At 50.6% G+C, this 16,684-nt stretch overlaps 1 protein-coding gene across 1 annotated transcript; it reads right to left on the bottom strand.

Moving 5' to 3' along the window:
- Positions 1 to 276: 276 nt before the first annotated feature.
- SNX33 (sorting nexin 33) lies at positions 277 to 15,389 on the bottom strand. Its single transcript, XM_056865652.1, has 2 exons — positions 13,932 to 15,389; positions 277 to 532 (listed from the first exon to the last, which is right to left on the bottom strand). Exons 1-2 carry the CDS (start codon positions 15,370 to 15,372, stop codon positions 279 to 281), a joined length of 1,695 nt encoding a protein of 564 aa, XP_056721630.1. The 5' UTR covers positions 15,373 to 15,389; the 3' UTR covers positions 277 to 278.
- Between the last annotated feature and the right edge of the window lie 1,295 nt (positions 15,390 to 16,684).

Genomic DNA, 16,684 nt, shown 5'->3' with positions numbered 1-16,684 from the left:
TTGGTCACGAGCGCCGCGCGATTCCCTTTTTTTCTTGCCCGGTGTTTAGTTTCTCGGACATAAAGTCGGATTCCCTGACTCCGAAGCGCCGTCTTTCAAGGCCTGGCCGCGGCGCACGCTTCACGTTTCGTCTCCGACGGGGATAGAGCGAAAGACAAGCCAGCCCTGAGATGAGCTTTGTAGGGGAAGCCCGGCAAATAACCCCGGCCGATAAGCCACGGTTTGGGAGAGCCGCGTCGGACCCTGCCCGGTCCCAAAGCCCAGAGGCGGGGGAAGGACTAGAGGTTGTCGTACATCCGCAAAGTTTTCTCCAGCTGCTGGCTGACCCTCTGGTAAAAGAGGATCTGCTGCTTCAGGTACGACTGCATCATCTTCTTGAAGTCCGACACCCGCCGCTCGTGGAAGTGGGTCATTTCGGCCTGCAGGGCGAAGCCCACCACGCGGCACCGCTTCTTGATCCCGTCCGCCTCCTCTTGGTCCATCTTCCCTTCGTCGCTCATCCGCTGGCTTTCCTTCACCTTGGCAAACGCACCTGTCCGGGGAAGGGGCAGAGAGACGGTCACAAACGTATTGATTTTATTTATTAAAATTTTTATACCCTGCCTTTCCTTGGGATTCAGGTTTAGATAGAGGCTGTAGGGTTGCCAGGTCCCTCTTTGCCACCGGCAGGAGGTTTTTTCGGGCGGAGCCTGAGGAGGACGGGGTTTGGGGAGGGGAGGGACTTCGATGCCATAGAGCCCAATTGCTAAAGCCGCCATTTTCTCCTGGGGAACTGATCTCTTATCGGCTGGAGACCAGTTGTAATAGCAGGAGATCTCCAGCTAGTACCTGGAGGTTGGAAAAGACAAAAACAGCACAAATTTTCAACGCAATTAAATATATTAAGTGCAGAAGGTGTACGGCGAAAACACCTTCTGCACTTAATATATTTAATTGCATTGAAAATTTGTGCTGTTTTTGTCTTTTCCATACTACACAGCACAGAGCCTTCTTTATCTGGTAGTACCTGGAGGTTGGCAACCCTAATAGAGGCCCTTCCCAGCCTGAATCTTCTGTGCTTTAATCTATCCCACTTTCCCCTCTCAAGGTGGCGCACAATAGTCTCCAACCTATTTTATCCTCACAACAGCCTTGTGAGGTAGGTTAAGCAGATGGAGAGCAACTGCCTTAATTTTTAGCTCGCAGAAGTTTGAAGTCATCAGGTGTCTGGTATATTCCTTTTTTGCTTGGTCGCTTGCTGCTGCCTGTGCATTTCTCACTCCATATGCACACCTTTATCCGTTTGTGGATTTTTAAAAACACAAACCCAGCGTGGTTCTATGGCGAGGCAGTGTGGGGGAGTGGTTAGTGCTGGACTAGACCCTGGTTCAAGCCCCCACTCTGCTATGAAGTGGCCAGACTTTCTCTCTTTCCTTCCCAGGCCTACCTCACAGGGTGGTTGTGCATAAGAGGAGGAGGCTCTCTGGAGGAAAATCGATTAGGATGGCCAACGACACAGTGAGGGGGGAAATCTTGCCACTTTAAGAGAGGCTTATTGATTGGAAATGGGCCGTTGATAGCATGCAGGTAAATCACCTGCTTAAAAAAACACCCCATTAAGCCTCCCTTAGAGGGGCAGTTGATCCAAAGCACTGCACATTTTGGATTATTAAGGTTTTTGGGAAACGGCTCTGCTGTCTGCCTTGTGTATTCTTTTCTTTTTAATCACAAATATTTTAACAGCCAGAGCTGGGAGAAGGGAGAGAGAATAGAGCTGTGGGTAGGGTTGCCAACCTCCAGGTAGTAGCTGGAGATCTCCTGCTATTACAACTGATCTCCAGCTGACAGAGATCAGTTCCCCTGGAGAAAATGGCCACTTTGGCCATTGGACTCTACGGGGTTGAAGTCCCTCCCCGAACCCCGCCCTCCTCAGGCTCCGCCCCAAAAACCTCCCGCCGGAAGCAAAGAGGGATCTGGCAACCCTAGCTGTGGATAATTTTGGTGGGTCTTCAAACAGCAGCTGAATACAAGAAAATGGTCCAATGGGGGGGCGTTGAAGACTCTGCCTTATCCTGGGTGAGGGGTGGGGTGGGCAGATTCCTTCCCAACCCCACTGATTTGATCAGGCAAACTTGGCAGGTGAGGAAAAACCACTCTCCCCCCACCCACCACCGTTCACAGTCTCCAATTGACCTCCGCCACTACCCTAGCCAACCACCCTAGCCAACGTGCTAATTTCCCATTGTCTCTAATTGACGCCTGCCGCTCTCCTAGCCAACGTGCTAATTTCCCATCCGCCTCGATCGAGCCTCTGTGGATTGAGCTCAGAACGACACATACTTGTGCCAAGAGGAAACTTGGGGCTGTGTGTCTGCGGCACGGGGAACACCTAACCTTTGTGTAACAGTGTTAAGAGGAAAGAAGAAGAAGAAGAGTTGGTTTTTATATGCTGACTTTCTCTACCACTTAAGGAGGAATCAAACCTGCCTACAATCACCTTCCCCTCCCCACAACAGACACCCGTTGAGGCTCTCCTTCCCTGGAGGTTTTTAAGAAAAGGCTAGATGGCCATCTGTTAGCAATGCTGATTCGATGACCTTAAGCAGATGATGAGAGGGAGGGCATCTTGGCCATCTTCTGGGCATGGAGTAGGGGGTCACTGGGGGTGTGGGGAGGGGGAGGTAGTTATGAATTTCCTGCATTGGGCAGGGGGTTGGACAAGATGACCCTGGTGGTCCCTTCCAACTCTATGATTCTATGAGGTAGGTGGGGCTGAGAGCGCTCTAAGAGAACGGTGACTAGCCCAAGGTCACCCAGCTGGCTTCATGTGGAGGCGTGGGGAAGCCAACCCGGTTCACCAGATTAGCCTCCGCCGCACATGTGGGGAATCGAACCCGGCTCTCCAGATCAGAATCCACCGCTCCAAACCCCCGCTCTTAACCACTACGCCACGCTGGCTACACCAAGAAGGTTAGAGCATCCAACTAGGAGTTAGAAGAGCCAGGTTTGAATTAGGGCGGGCAACCTCCAGGTGGCACCTAGAGATCTCCTGCTAATCACAACTGACCTCCGGACAACCAAGATCAGTTCCCCCTGGAGAAAATGGCTGCTTTGTCGGGTGGACTCTATTATGGCATTATACCCCGCTGAGGTTCAGATGCTCGGGGCTTGCTCGACAGACGCGGGCGAAAATCCCGGGTGCACAGAGCCTCCCCTGCAGCGGCAAAGCTATGAAATGCACTGACCTAGATTAAGACGGCCCAAGGGAGCCTTCGGCCCCCTTACAAACCGTGGAGCACCCCGCCTCCCCCTGCAAGGAACGATCCAGCCAATCGCTTGCCTCAAAGTCGCAATTCCAGTTGTACCCGATAAATAATTCAAGCCGTCTGCCTAATGCATGAGGCCGTCCCGGTAGACTGGGCTTGCCTTTGCGGCAGCCCTGCACAGTTTGCGTTGGGCTTCCTCAAGTGTAAAATTGCAGCTCTTGGCAAGAAAATACAAGCGGCGATGGTATCCAGGACGCTTGCTCTTGGGGACCAGAGTAATTTTGGTGCGTGCTTCTTCTCTATAATTAATCAGGTACAGTGTTTTTCTTGGCATGGATACCTGTTACCGGCGTGTACAGGCTGTACCTAATGCTAGAATGATAGCATCTTGCTATATTTATAGGCTGGAAACATCTCTGCTCTTATATCTGCAATACATGCTGAATTTTCCACTGCTGAAATTCTAGTATCGAGAACCCGGCCAACCCAGACGAAATCCTCGCGTGGAACGATTTAACGTGTCTTAAAAGAATTGCGAGAATCCGCCTCTGCTGGTAGGGTTGCCAGGCCCCTCCTCGCCACTGGCAGGAAGTTTTGGGGGGCGGGGCCTGAGGAGGGCGAGGTTTGGGGAGGGGAGGGGCTTCAGTGCCATAGAGCCCAATTGCCAAAGCGGCCATTTTCTCCAGGGGAGCTGATCTCCATCGGCTGGAGATCAGTTGTGATAGCAGGAGATCTCCAGCTAGTACCTGGAGATCTCCAGCTAGTACCTGGAGGTGCAAATCAAAAACAAAGGGCACCTCCGTGCCTGTACCGAAAAGGTTGGGAAATTAGCACGGGAATTTGGTACAAAAATGCACATAAACAGGTTGCAAAATAGCAACTGTATAATAAGTGATGAAGCTAGAAAGGACAAGACAAGTGTACAACATGAAAACTTAACAACTAAGTAGCTAAATATATACAAATTTACAGGTAAGTATGGAAAGGTCTTGTAGTATACATCTGGAGGTAAAAGTCCTGAATTTCAAAGGTAATCAGTTCCACAGGATATCCAATATAGGTATAAATCCAAGAAAATGGGGGACGGCCGTTTCACATAAGTTTCTTCAGCCCCATAGTATATCATCCATTTTGTAGTAACTCAATTACATAGAAAAATAGTCTATTTCAATTCAACATTCTGCAGCAATGGGAACCTATTGACATCATTGCTGCAGAATATTGAATTGAAATAGACTATTTTTCTGTGTAATTGAACAAGAGGGAGAGACTTCCAAAGGAAAGCTCAGATGTCAAAAACAGCTGTCTAGACGGAGGCAGGTTTGCGCGAGGCGCTCTCGAAATGTTTTACGGCAGGGATCTGCTGCTAGCATTTTGCCTTCTTCGGGGAAACCGTGCCAACGTCCTACCCGCTGGTCAGGAAGTGAGCCCACCCCTCTCGGTTGGGTACTTCCCAGAGTTGCACATCTCTAGGCTACGAGACATTTCCAAAGGTTGCAAACCGTTGCAACCCTCCACGCAAAGAGCAAAAGGCAAAGCTTGATCCCGCAAGACTGGAAAACACCAGCCAATCGACGCCACAGACAGAGGCTGAGAATTTGGTTTTTCTTGGCACAGGAGCAAGAGAATTTGGTTTTCCTTTTGCACAGAAAGCAAACCCAGCGATGCCCCAGTTGCAAGCTTTCCGAGACGCATTTAGCGAAATGATTTTTTTTTTTTCATCCTGCAGGGTTTGCCAACGGGGCTCAAGTCGGACAGCTTTTTCCCAAAACAGGAAGGCTGTTTTGTATACACAAATTGGCCCCATGACCTGTTTCTGGTAAATCACTGGCCCTCTTTTTCCTTCAGGGAAATGCCTCCTTAAGATGTGTGGTGCACATGAAAAACATCAGAGCAACCGTGCCAGATCAGACCCATGGTCCATTTAGTCCAGCATCGTGTTCCCGACCAGATGCCCCCAGAAGGCCCGTAAGCAAGGTACAGAGACCAATATCTCTCCTTGTTGTTGCCCCTGAGTGTTCAGAGGTACACTTCTCCTGAACACGGAGGTTCCATTAAGTTATCATGGCTAACGGCCACTGTTGGACTTCTCCTCTATGGGTTTCTAGACTTGTCAGTCTCTAGGCTTTAGTTTCCTCAGGCACTTTAGCTCCATGTGGGGCCTCCAACATGGGACAATGCAGTGGTTCAGGGAAAGGGAAGCGATCTAGTACATCCCTGGTCCAGATTATGCCTCTGATGTGCATTAGCGAGCTAGCCTTAGGCAACACATTCTCCCTTAGCCCCAACCCTGTACAATATAACATGGGTCTCCCTCGCAGGGCTGTTGTCACAACTACAGAGGGTCTGCGAAGTGCTTTGAACCCCGACAGGTCTCTGGAGAGAGGCGTACAAACGTTTTTAATGAATCAATGAACCCGGCAAGGTAGGCTAGGCTGAGAGAGACCCGGCTTACCCAGCCAGATGTGTGGCAGAGCTGGGGTTTGAACCCGGGTCTCCCAGCTTTTAAACCAATAGAGTCAATAAGTACAGCGTACCGAAGGAGGAGAGAGCTTTCAGCAATGGTAGAAGGGGTGTTTTGGGCACGATCCCAGCAGCCCGGGGAGTTACAATCCTCTCCTTGTTTGCGGAAGACGCCGCGGACTCGGCGGGAGACGCTGGTCCTCCTCCTCCTCCTGCAAATTCTGGAGTGGAAGATCTCTTCCCCCTCCCTGCCTTGCTGCCTTGAGAATCCATCAAAAACGGCTTGCTTTCCTTGCCTGTTTCCCTCCCTCCCGCAAGGGCGCTGGCATGTAAACAGGATCTTGCTTTTTAAGAGTCTTTATCTTCTCCTGATGCACGGCCTGAGGTTATGATGCATTAACATCCAGGGGCCAGGAAGGAGCTGTGGGAGAGACTTTAATGCAACCCCCACCCCACCCCAAGTAAGATTCCTGGCTTTGGTACAAGGGGACTGAAAACGTCTGGAAAAAGAAAGTGGAGAACCAGACAAGCTTTCCCAGGGCGCCGGACAAGGAGAGGCCAGAGATATTGGCCAAAACGGCCCTTGTAGTAATATGGAGATCTTCACCCTCCTTCACATCACTCCTGTAAATAGGATCATGTTCGTAACAACCGGATTCTCATACCTCTAATGGCTGCCTGCATCACTCCCCCTTTACCCCTGGTTGAAGGGTCTACTCCATCTAGGGTTGCCAACCTCCAGGTACTTACAAATATATTCACTCCTGTAATTACAACATGAACATCAATGTGTATACAAGTTGATGTTCATGTTGTAATTACAAATATATTCACTACCGTAATTACAACATGAACATCAACTTGTATACACATTGATGTTCATGTTGTAATTACAGGAGTGAATATATTTGTAATTATCAGCGGCTGTGTACTGAGTATTATTTCCTTTAGGATTCCATATCTTATATCAGTGCACATCGTGTTTATTGAACCTCCAGGTACTAGCTGGAGATCTCCCGCGATTACAACTGACCTCCAGCCGACAGAGATCGGTTCCCCTGGAGAAAAGGGCCGCTTTGGCAATTGGACTCTATGGCATTGAATTCCCAACCCCTCCCCAAACCCCGCCTTCTTCAGGCTCCACTAGGGTTGCCAACTGCCAGGTAGTATAGACTTAAATATTTAGGTCTATACTATTTCAGCGCAGGTATTTGTTATTTATAACTGCCAGGTAGTAGCTGGAGATCTCCCGCTATTACAACTGATCTCCAGCCAATAGAGATCAGTTCACCTGGAGAAAAATGGCTGCTTTGGCAATTGGACTCTATGGCATTGAAGTCTCTCCCCTCCCCAAACCCTGCCCTCATCAGGCTCCACCCCAAAAACCTCCCGCCGGTGACGAAGAGGGACCTGGCAACCCCAACTCCATCCCTACTCTGGGCCTTATTCACTTACTAGCTTGTCCTCGGTTGTTTTAAAAGGCAAGAGGGGTGTTTTTTTTAAGTATAATGAGGAGGAATCATTACCCTACAATCTGTTGCTCTCAACAATTAAAAATGTTGAGTCCGATCTGCTTTTGCGGCGACTATTTTTAGTTAGTTGCGATACCTTTTCCCACCCCTTTTCACTCCGTGCTGGGCTAAAGCCGGGAAGATGTTGCTAATTTATAGACAGTTCTGCTGTCTTAATCCATGTTTTTTTGCCTTTGTTTTCAGCGCCTGCTACTGCTACCAATTAAGAATGTTTACTTCTGTTTTATTTGATTAGGGATTATGTAATTTTTAATTCTAAAAAAAAATAAACTGGCGTGTGATCATAGGACGGAGGAGATCTGGCTTCAAGTCCCTGCTCTCTGCCATCAAGCACACTGGGTGATTGCTTTCCTGCATCTTAGCCTACCTCACAGGGTTGTTGTGAAGGTAAAATTGGGCAGGGGGTTATGCATGCCACTGTGAGCTTCTTTAGAGGAAGGAAATGTACACTCACAAGTGTTTACATGCTTGGGTGTCACGTGTAAGTGTATTTAACTGCTAGAGACCCTGGGGTAGGGTTGCCAACCTCCAGGTGGGATCTGGAGATCTCCTGGAATTACAACTGAACTCCAGACAGCCGAGATCAGTTCCCCTGGAGAAAATGGCCAAACTCTATAGCAATGTACCCCAATGAGGTCCCTCCCCTCTCCACTCTCTGTCCTCTTTAGAATCCACCCCTCAAATCTCCAGAAATTCCCCCACCCAATTCCCCAATTGGACTCTATGGCATTGAAGCCCCTCCCCTCCCCAAACCCTGCCCTCCTCAAGCTCTGCCCCAAAAACCTCCCGCCGGTTGCGAAGAGGGGCCTGGCAACCCTGTTCTAGGTCCCTCTTGCCAATCCCCTGTTCTAGGTCCCTCTTGCCAATCCCCAATGTCTGCGCGCGTTTGAGCGTCCTCTGTCCAACGGCAAGCCTCCAAGACAGAGGAGCTGGCTAAGGAGAGTTATTTTCAAAGTTCAGAAGCTATTTATTTTCAAAGTTCAGACCTGGCAACCCTGTTCTAGGTCCCTCTTGCCAATCCCCTGTTCTAGGTCCCTCTTGCCAATCCCCAATGTCTGCGCGCGTTTGAGCGTCCTCTGTCCAACGGCAAGCCTCCAAGACAGAGGAGCTGGCTAAGGAGAGTTATTTTCAAAGTTCAGAAGCTATTTATTTTCAAAGTTCAGACCTGGCAACCCTGTTCTAGGTCCCTCTTGCCAATCCCCTGTTCTAGGTCCCTCTTGCCAATCCCCAATGTCTGCGCGCGTTTGAGCGTCCTCTGTCCAACGGCAAGCCTCCAAGACAGAGGAGCTGGCTAAGGAGAGTTATTTTCAAAGTTCAGAAGCTATTTATTTTCAAAGTTCAGACCTGGCAACCCTGTTCTAGGTCCCTCTTGCCAATCCCCTGTTCTAGGTCCCTCTTGCCAATCCCCAATGTCTGCGCGCGTTTGAGCGTCCTCTGTCCAACGGCAAGCCTCCAAGACAGAGGAGCTGGCTAAGGAGAGTTATTTTCAAAGTTCAGAAGCTATTTATTTTCAAAGTTCAGACCTGGCAACCCTGTTCTAGGTCCCTCTTGCCAATCCCCTGTTCTAGGTCCCTCTTGCCAATCCCCAATGTCTGCGCGCGTTTGAGCGTCCTCTGTCCAACGGCAAGCCTCCAAGACAGAGGAGCTGGCTAAGGAGAGTTATTTTCAAAGTTCAGAAGCGCTGACCCTACCCACAATGAAAAACCATTTCTTAAATAAATAGCAGCGTCCTTAAGTTACCCCTGGAGGCTCTCCGCCATTCTCACAACAAGCCCGTTAGCCAAAAGGAGGTGGTTTTGTGCTTTTTTCCAGGCTAATTATGATAAAGGAGATCTGCGAACCTTGAAAAATGCACACTGGAATCTCAAGTGGGCTGAGCCGGAGAGTCTGGTGGGAGGATTTTGGAGAAATGCTTGGTGGGGGGGGGAGCCAGGGAAAGACAAATCTCCACTGAATTATTTTTAACCGTCCGTTTCCTTCCCCCTGAGCGCTCATTCTTCATGTGGAAGCTGTTGTTACAAAGTTTTGGTGTGTTTTTTTTTAAAAAAACACTTGTTCCCAAAGGACTCGGGTAGGCAAATAATTGCTTGGCTTGAGGAAACGCACAAAAAAAGAAAACCTTCCCTGTGTACAACCCAGCAATCCTACCAAGTCACGTTATAATTATTATTATCATTATTTTAGGTAATCCTGGATTCTCTCCAAGAGCCAAAACCAGAAGCGGGACAGAGATTGACAACAGCAAAGGTACAAAAAACAGCAATAGCCTATGTATTTCAGTACTCCGGATCTCTTAAAACATTTCTACCTTTCAAACAGCATTTTCCCATTTTGACAACTACTGGAAAACCCCCCAGGGCCAACATTGACCCCTGGGCATTGCAGAGGATTCAGGGAAGTGCCATAGGGTTAGGGTTGCCAACCTCCAGGTACTAGCTGGAGATCTCCTGCTATTACAACTGAGATCAGTTCCCCTGGAGAAAATGGCCACTTTGGCAATTGGACTCTATGGCATTGAAATCTCTCCCCTCCCCAAACCCCGCCCTCCTCAGGCTCCACCCCAAAAAAACCTCCCACCGGTGGCAAAGAGGGACCTGGCAACCCTACATAGGGTTAAGGTTGCCAGCCCTGGGGTGGGAAATTCCTGGAGATTTGGGGTGGAGCCTGGGGAGGGCAGGGTTTAGGGAGAGGAGAATAGCCTTGCCGTCCATATCTCGATGGGGAGAGCCCAATCGGAGAAGGGAATTCAGGTTCACACTAGAAGCATTCACATGACCGGACTTTATAGAGACTTGAACCAGGAGGGGCTGTGTTCCCCCAGGGTCTGTGGACAGGTGCAGGAATATGAGGTGGTAGCATGCTGCTGGGTGTATTTCGGGAGGACTGCACTTTGCAATCCTCCCTGACATTTTACAAGAAACTCCCCGCAAGCAGAACACCAGCTCAGCAAGCGGAGAGAAACGTTCTCCCTGCCAAGTTTTCTAATTGCAGAGATGTTGGAGCAAAGTAATGTCCAAAGCTGGAATCCCACGCCTTCTGCTGTCTGTCACCCCATTCTGCTGCGTTTATGAAACCTTAGGAAAAAATTATTTCCAGTGTGGAAATCCCTTAACGTGAGATGCCAGGAATTGAATCTGGGCCCTTCTGAATAAGAACATAAGAACATAAGAAAAGCCCTGCTGGATCAGACCAAGATCCATCAAGTCCAGCAGTCTGTTCACACAGTGGCCAACCAGGTGCCTCTAGGAAGCCCCCAAACAAGACCACTGCAGCAGCATTGTCCTGCCTGTGTTCCACAGCTCCTAATATAATAGGCCTGCTCCTCTGATCCTGGAGAGAATAGGGATGCATCATGACTAGTATCCATTTTGACTAGTAGCCGTGAATACCCCTCTCCTCCACAAACATGTCCACTCCCCTCTCAAAGCCTTCCAAGTTGGCAGCCATCGCCACATCCTGGGGCAGGGAGTCCCACAAGTTAACTATGTGTTGTGTGAAGAAATACTTCCTTTTATCAGTTTTGAATCTCTCAGCCTCCAGCTTCAGCAGATGACCTCGTGTTCTGGTATAATGAGAGAGGGAGAAAAGCTTCTCCCGGTCCACTCTCTCCACCCCATGCATAATTTTATGCATGCTAAGCACAGATCCTATAATAGAGCCATGCACAAATCTTCTAAAAAAATGCAGTCGCTGTGAGTTCTATCAGCCCCCTTCGAATTGCGAGGACCACCTTTTGGGACTGGAGGTTTGGGAAGCAATAGTTGCAGGCAGAGAGAAAAAAATAGATTGCTCTCTACTGCATCCTTGGCCCAGCTGTTCCCACCAGCGGCTCAGCGGCAGACTTTGTAATGTGGTTGTTTTTTTCTTGCTGCCTGGGCACCACGCCAATGAGATAAAGGTTCTCCCTGGCACGGAAAAGGACAGTGGGGGTTCTGTCCTGCGAGCTATGGGCAGCGTTGTATGCGCGGCATCATTCCACCGAGTGGGAAAGTGCAGAACGCGAGCAAAGAAAGCAGTTTCCAGAGAAGCATTTCTTCACACAACGCATAGTTAAATGGTGGAACTCTCTGCCCCAGGATGTGGTGATGGCTACCAACTTGGAAGGCTTGTAGAGGGGAGTGGACATGTTCATGGATGAGAGGGCCATCCATGCCTACTAGTCAAAATGGATGCTAGTCATGATGCATACCTATTCTCTCCAGGATCAGAGGAGCACGCCCGTTATATTCAGTGCTTTGGAGCACAGGCAGGATAAATGCTGCTGCAGTCGTCTTGTTTGGGGACTTCCTAGAGGCCCCTGGTTGGCCCCTGTGTGAACAGACTGCTGGACTTGATGGGCCTGGGTCTGATCCAGCAGGGCTTTTCTTATGTTCTAAGGCTTCATTATACCTGCTGTCTACTCCCGGTACAAACCATGAGGACCAGGATCTTACTTTTTACCCCCCTTTCAAAATCACGAAATATTATTTTTGCCTGGAAGCTGAATTCTTTGCCCGCGTGTATAACCGTGGCATGAATCCAGAAGCCAACAGCCTGCGTACTTACCGCAGCGCATGCTGGGGAGTATATTTTGGGCCAGATGGGCGGCACACTTGCCAAGACGCTTGGCCAATCCCTGTTCTTGTCTGTGTTAAAGACTGGGGAGAATACGCCAAGTTATGCCATACGGAACTCAATACCTGGGTCAACAGAGAACAGGGAAAACACAATCCCCACAGAGAAACAGGCTGTTGTGTGGGCAGGAGGATAAACACCTGTTCTTCTTTTATTCGCTGCTTGTATTCTTGGGCGGGGGGAGTGAGCGAGTGAACCTTTAACTAAATCTACAGCCACCGTTCCCTGAGCTCGGTGCTGTGGTTAGACCGTGCGCACTTACGTTAGGCCATGCGCGCTTGAAATGCAAAGCACGAAACCCTGTTCGTATGTGACAGTGGCTCAGTGGTAAGAGCGTCTGCTTGGCATGCAGAAGGTCCCAGGTTCAATCTCGGGCATCTCCAGATAAAAGGATCAGGTAGGAAATGATGGGAAAGACCTCTGCCTGAGGCCCTGGAGAGCGGCGGCCAGTCTGAGGAGACAAGACTGACCAAGAGTCTGATTCAGTGTAAGGCAGATTAATTCAAGGAGGAGCTGTGGCTCAGTGGCAGAGCCTCTGCTTTGCATGCGGAAGATCCTAGGTTCAATCCCTGGCATCTGCACTTAGGTCATAGGTGATGTGAAAGATCTCTACTTGAGGCCCAGGAGAACTGCTGCCAGCCTGTGTAGACAATAGTGACCTTGACGGACCAAGGGTCTGATTCAGTAGAAGGCAGCTTCACGTGTTCATGTGCACAGTGAACGCCCCCGCCTCCTGCACGTTTCTGCCTATATCTGTTTGTCCGAAAGGGCTAACTTTCTGCGCCCTTCCATCTTACCTCTGGGCTCTTTGTCCCTTCATTTTCTCCAGTTCCTGGGATCTCTTTCCAGTCCTCAGCCTGCATGACAAAGCTGTCCCTTCAGCTTACGCAAAGGTTTGATCCCCAGCCAAACTGAACAATCCCCCTTCCCTCCCAGATACAGGACTCTAGCCTGAATGTTTGTGAATATTCCATGCCATCACTGACTTACATACACTGGGAAATGAACGTCACTGACGAGGAAGGCCTGCCTCCTCAGCAGCCTAAGTCTGAAGACCAGTGTTAACCCTTTTGTTTGTTTTCTTTCAAATTACCACTCGCATCCTGGCATCGGCTATTTGCTTAGCCCTGGATAAGTTATCTGTGGCATCCCATTTTCCTCCAAAGTGGCTTCTAAATTTAGAAGCTTTGTTTCCTTAAAATTAAATAACGGGAACCAGCATTCATTCTCTAACGAAAGGTTTCGATTGGTAAGATGGGGTGCTCAGCCAAAGGTATTATGCTTTAATGAAAACTTGGGAAGGGTCTTAAAATCATTGGAAGGGACCACCAGGCCAACCCCCTGCACAATGCAAGAAATTCACAACTACCTCCCCCCCTACACATACCCAGTGACCCCTACTCTATGCCCAGAAGATGGCCAAGATGCCCTCCATCTCATCATCTGCTTAAGGTCACAGAATCAGCATTGCTGACAGATGGCCATCTAGCCTCTGCTTAAAAACCTCCAGGGAAGGAGAGCTCACCACCTCCCGAGGAAGCCTGTTCCACTGAGGAACCGCCCTGACTGTTAGAAAGTTCTTCCTAATGTCTAGACGGAAACTCTTCTGATTTAATTTTAACCCGTTGGTTCTGGTCCGGCCTTCTGGGGCAACAGAGAACAACTCGGCACCCTCCTCTCTACGACAGCCCTTCAAGTACTTGAAGATGGTCATCATAGCCCCTCTCACTCTTCTCTTCAGGCTAAGCATACCCAGCTCCTTCAACCTTCTTCTTCTTGGGTCACTATTTCCTTAATATGTTGACCCTAAGGACGTATCCCCTTGGAGGATATAGTAAGGTGAACCTGTTCCTGCCGTATTTGGAGAAGAATTGTATTATGCATGCTCTGTGATTTGCCAGATGGTATAAGGGTAGGACCATTATCTAACAACATCGTTTCTCGGCAGCCGGTGAAAAATACCTCATGTTATCCAACCTCCCCAAGAACAATTCAATTAAATACCGGTTCTGCCACATTATTGTGCTATCCCTCCCCCCCAGGCTCCAACAGGAAACAGGCTGTGCTCCGCACTTACCTTTCTGGAGATGAATAATATCTGGGAAGTTGGAGAGGAGTCCTTGGTACAAGGAAAGCGTGTCCAACATGAGGAAAAGGTCGTTCTTCGGCTGCTCGGCGAACATCTCCCCGACCGTCTCGTAGGTCCTGCCCGTGTGGGAGATGGCGCCGTTGAGCACATCCAAGCTGTACGGCGGGTCCATCTGGAAGGAGTGGCTGATGGCCTGGAACGCGTTGCCCAGCTTCTGGAACTCCTTGCGGAAGCCCCCCGCGTGCTTCCGCACCAGCTCGGAGGCCACGTTGGTCAGCTGCATGACGCTGTCGTCCATCTTCTTGCTGAAGGCCTTGAAGGTGTCCACCCGGTCCTCCACGTCCTGGAGGTCCTGGTGCTCCGTGGGGATCTGGAGGGTCAGCAGGAAGCTGCCCCCCACCATCTCGTCCTTCTCCGCCCGGCGCTTGCCCATCTTCCACTGCTTGTCGTCACGGCAGTTGAGGAAGTGCTGGAAGCCCTCGTACTGGGAAAGCGTGGGGTGGCTGGTCATGTGGTCCATCCACAAGATCAGCCGCCGCTTGCGCTTCTCAATGAAGTCCTCCTCGAAGCGCCCCGTGGCTTGCTTCTCGGGCAGGTGCGGCACAGAGATGACAGTGAACTTGTGGAGGAGGCGGTTGTACAACCAGTCGAAATGTTTGTAGCGCCGGTAGACCGGCGAGCCGCTGTTGGTGGGCATCAGCCGGTAGGAGATGTAGCTCTTGATGCCCTTGAACTTGGTCTGCTTGGTGGGGTCCTCCACCGAGCACATCAGCGGGTGGGGGTTGGGCCGCCACTGGGGACCCTTGGCCCCCATGTCGATGTAGTACGCCTCGGGGATCTTGGACAGCATGGGGACATCGCCCAAGATGAAGGCCTCCACGCCGGACCGGACGAAGGACGAGAAGCGGTTCAGGTTCCGCCCCACGACGCTGCCCCTTTTGGAAGCGCCTAGGCTGTCCTGCCTCTCTAGAGAAGGCTTGGGACGGTAGCCCATGTTGTTTGGGTGCGGGTACGGCCGGGGGTGCTGAAGGTTGGGGGAAAGATGCCCGTTGGTGCTCGTTCCGCCGTGGGGCTCTTCCACCACCGTACACCCGTCGTCCCAATCATCCCAATCGTCATCATCGTCATCTTCGAAGCTTCCCTGGTGGGAGACGCTGGTGTTGGAAGGGGACCCGTAGAAGGACGACCCGTTTGAGGGCGACCCACCAGGGCTGTTGGAATTATCTGTATACGTTGAGGCTGACCTGGAGTGGAGGATCTCCACGTAGGACGCAGGGAAGAGGCCCGTCTCCCCCCGGCTGTTTGTCCCCTGCAGCCAGCCGTCCACCGAGTTCTCGCTGAAGATCACCAGCTCTTCGTTCTCCTGGATGCTGATTTCTTCCTTGTTTTCGCTCTGGAAGTTGTAAAGGGCCCTGGCTTTCGTCGCCATCGCTCTTCCCTGGAACGCCACCCCGCCAGGAACTCGAAAACACTCCCCTGGATACCTAAATGGCTGCCAATCGGCCGCACCGCAACACTGCCTTGAAAACCCCCACAGCTTGGTGGAAAAGGAGAAGGGTTTTGCACACACTCTCCCGAGGAAAACAATAGAAGTATCTCTGTCTTAGGAATTAGCACCAAGGTTTATAAATCCCAGCGATTTGGCCGTCTGCGTGCTCTGGCTATGGAAAACATGCTCGGGGCAGACGGAACAGCATTTTTGACCACCCGGTTTTAGGTGATATGCACAGCCTCATTCAGATGCACAGATAACCAGAAAATTGGCATCCCAGTGTCGGTTTTCTCTCGCAAACCGGTTCTGCCTGACTCGGCTGCCTTTTTAAAATTCACACTGCGATTGCACGTAAATTAACCATTGCCTTCCGATAAAGGAAGCCGAGATTTTCCTCTTTTTCTAAAGATTTTTTTTTTAGGGCTTTGGAAAAAGTCTGTCCGGTGCAATACGCAGCCAGGGCGCCGGGGAGAAGGGCAAAAACACCTTCCGTGCAGAGAGACAGAAGGAAGCCCGCCGCCTTTGTCGATTGATCCAAACAAAAATATTTTGCAAGTTCCTGTAATCCCTTCTGGGCCGGCTTCGGAATCCACCACCCTCCGGAGGGGAGGAGAAAGACGAAAAGCCGCAAACGAGTCCAAAATTGAATGGGTCACGCCTCAAATCTGGTGGGGGGAGAGAGAAAAACACAAACATACAACCCCTCCTCCTCCTTCACGAGGCGGCCTCAAAGTTCAGGCGAACTTTTGGACCAGAAAGAGAAACAGGAGAAGAAACGTTTCTCTCTCTCCCCCACCCCTCCAAGCCAGGATCTTGGGGAGGAAAGGGGGTCCGGGGGTTGGGGGTCGTTTCCAACCCGAAAAGGGGTCGTTCCTGTGTCCCAAAACAGCTCCCAGTTTGTTTTTCAGGGCCACCGGCGGAGCGTCAAATCCTTCGGGGCGCTCAGGTCAGTTTCCTTCTTGCCTTCCTGGTCAGTTTCCATCTGAAATCGACACGCTCCAAAGATCTGGAGGAAGCCGGAGAGGGTTTTTTGGGTTTGTTGGTTTCACAGGCAGACAAACCCGACAATAATAATAATAGTTAAAAAAAAACCCCACCGCTCGACGAAGGAGACGGCCCAAGCGGCGAGCGGATCGCGCGGCTGCTTTCCAAAACGCACCACCGGCGCTCAGAAAGCCACCGGGTGCCTCTCCGGCCAGGGGCGGAGATCAGCGCGGAGTTTCCCCCGGGGTGGCTGGGGGGTGGCGCC

This window comes from Euleptes europaea, chromosome 20 (genome assembly GCF_029931775.1).
Source record: "Euleptes europaea isolate rEulEur1 chromosome 20, rEulEur1.hap1, whole genome shotgun sequence".
Taxonomy (NCBI): domain Eukaryota; kingdom Metazoa; phylum Chordata; class Lepidosauria; order Squamata; family Sphaerodactylidae; genus Euleptes; species Euleptes europaea.
This window is presented reverse-complemented; position numbering and strand designations above follow the sequence as displayed.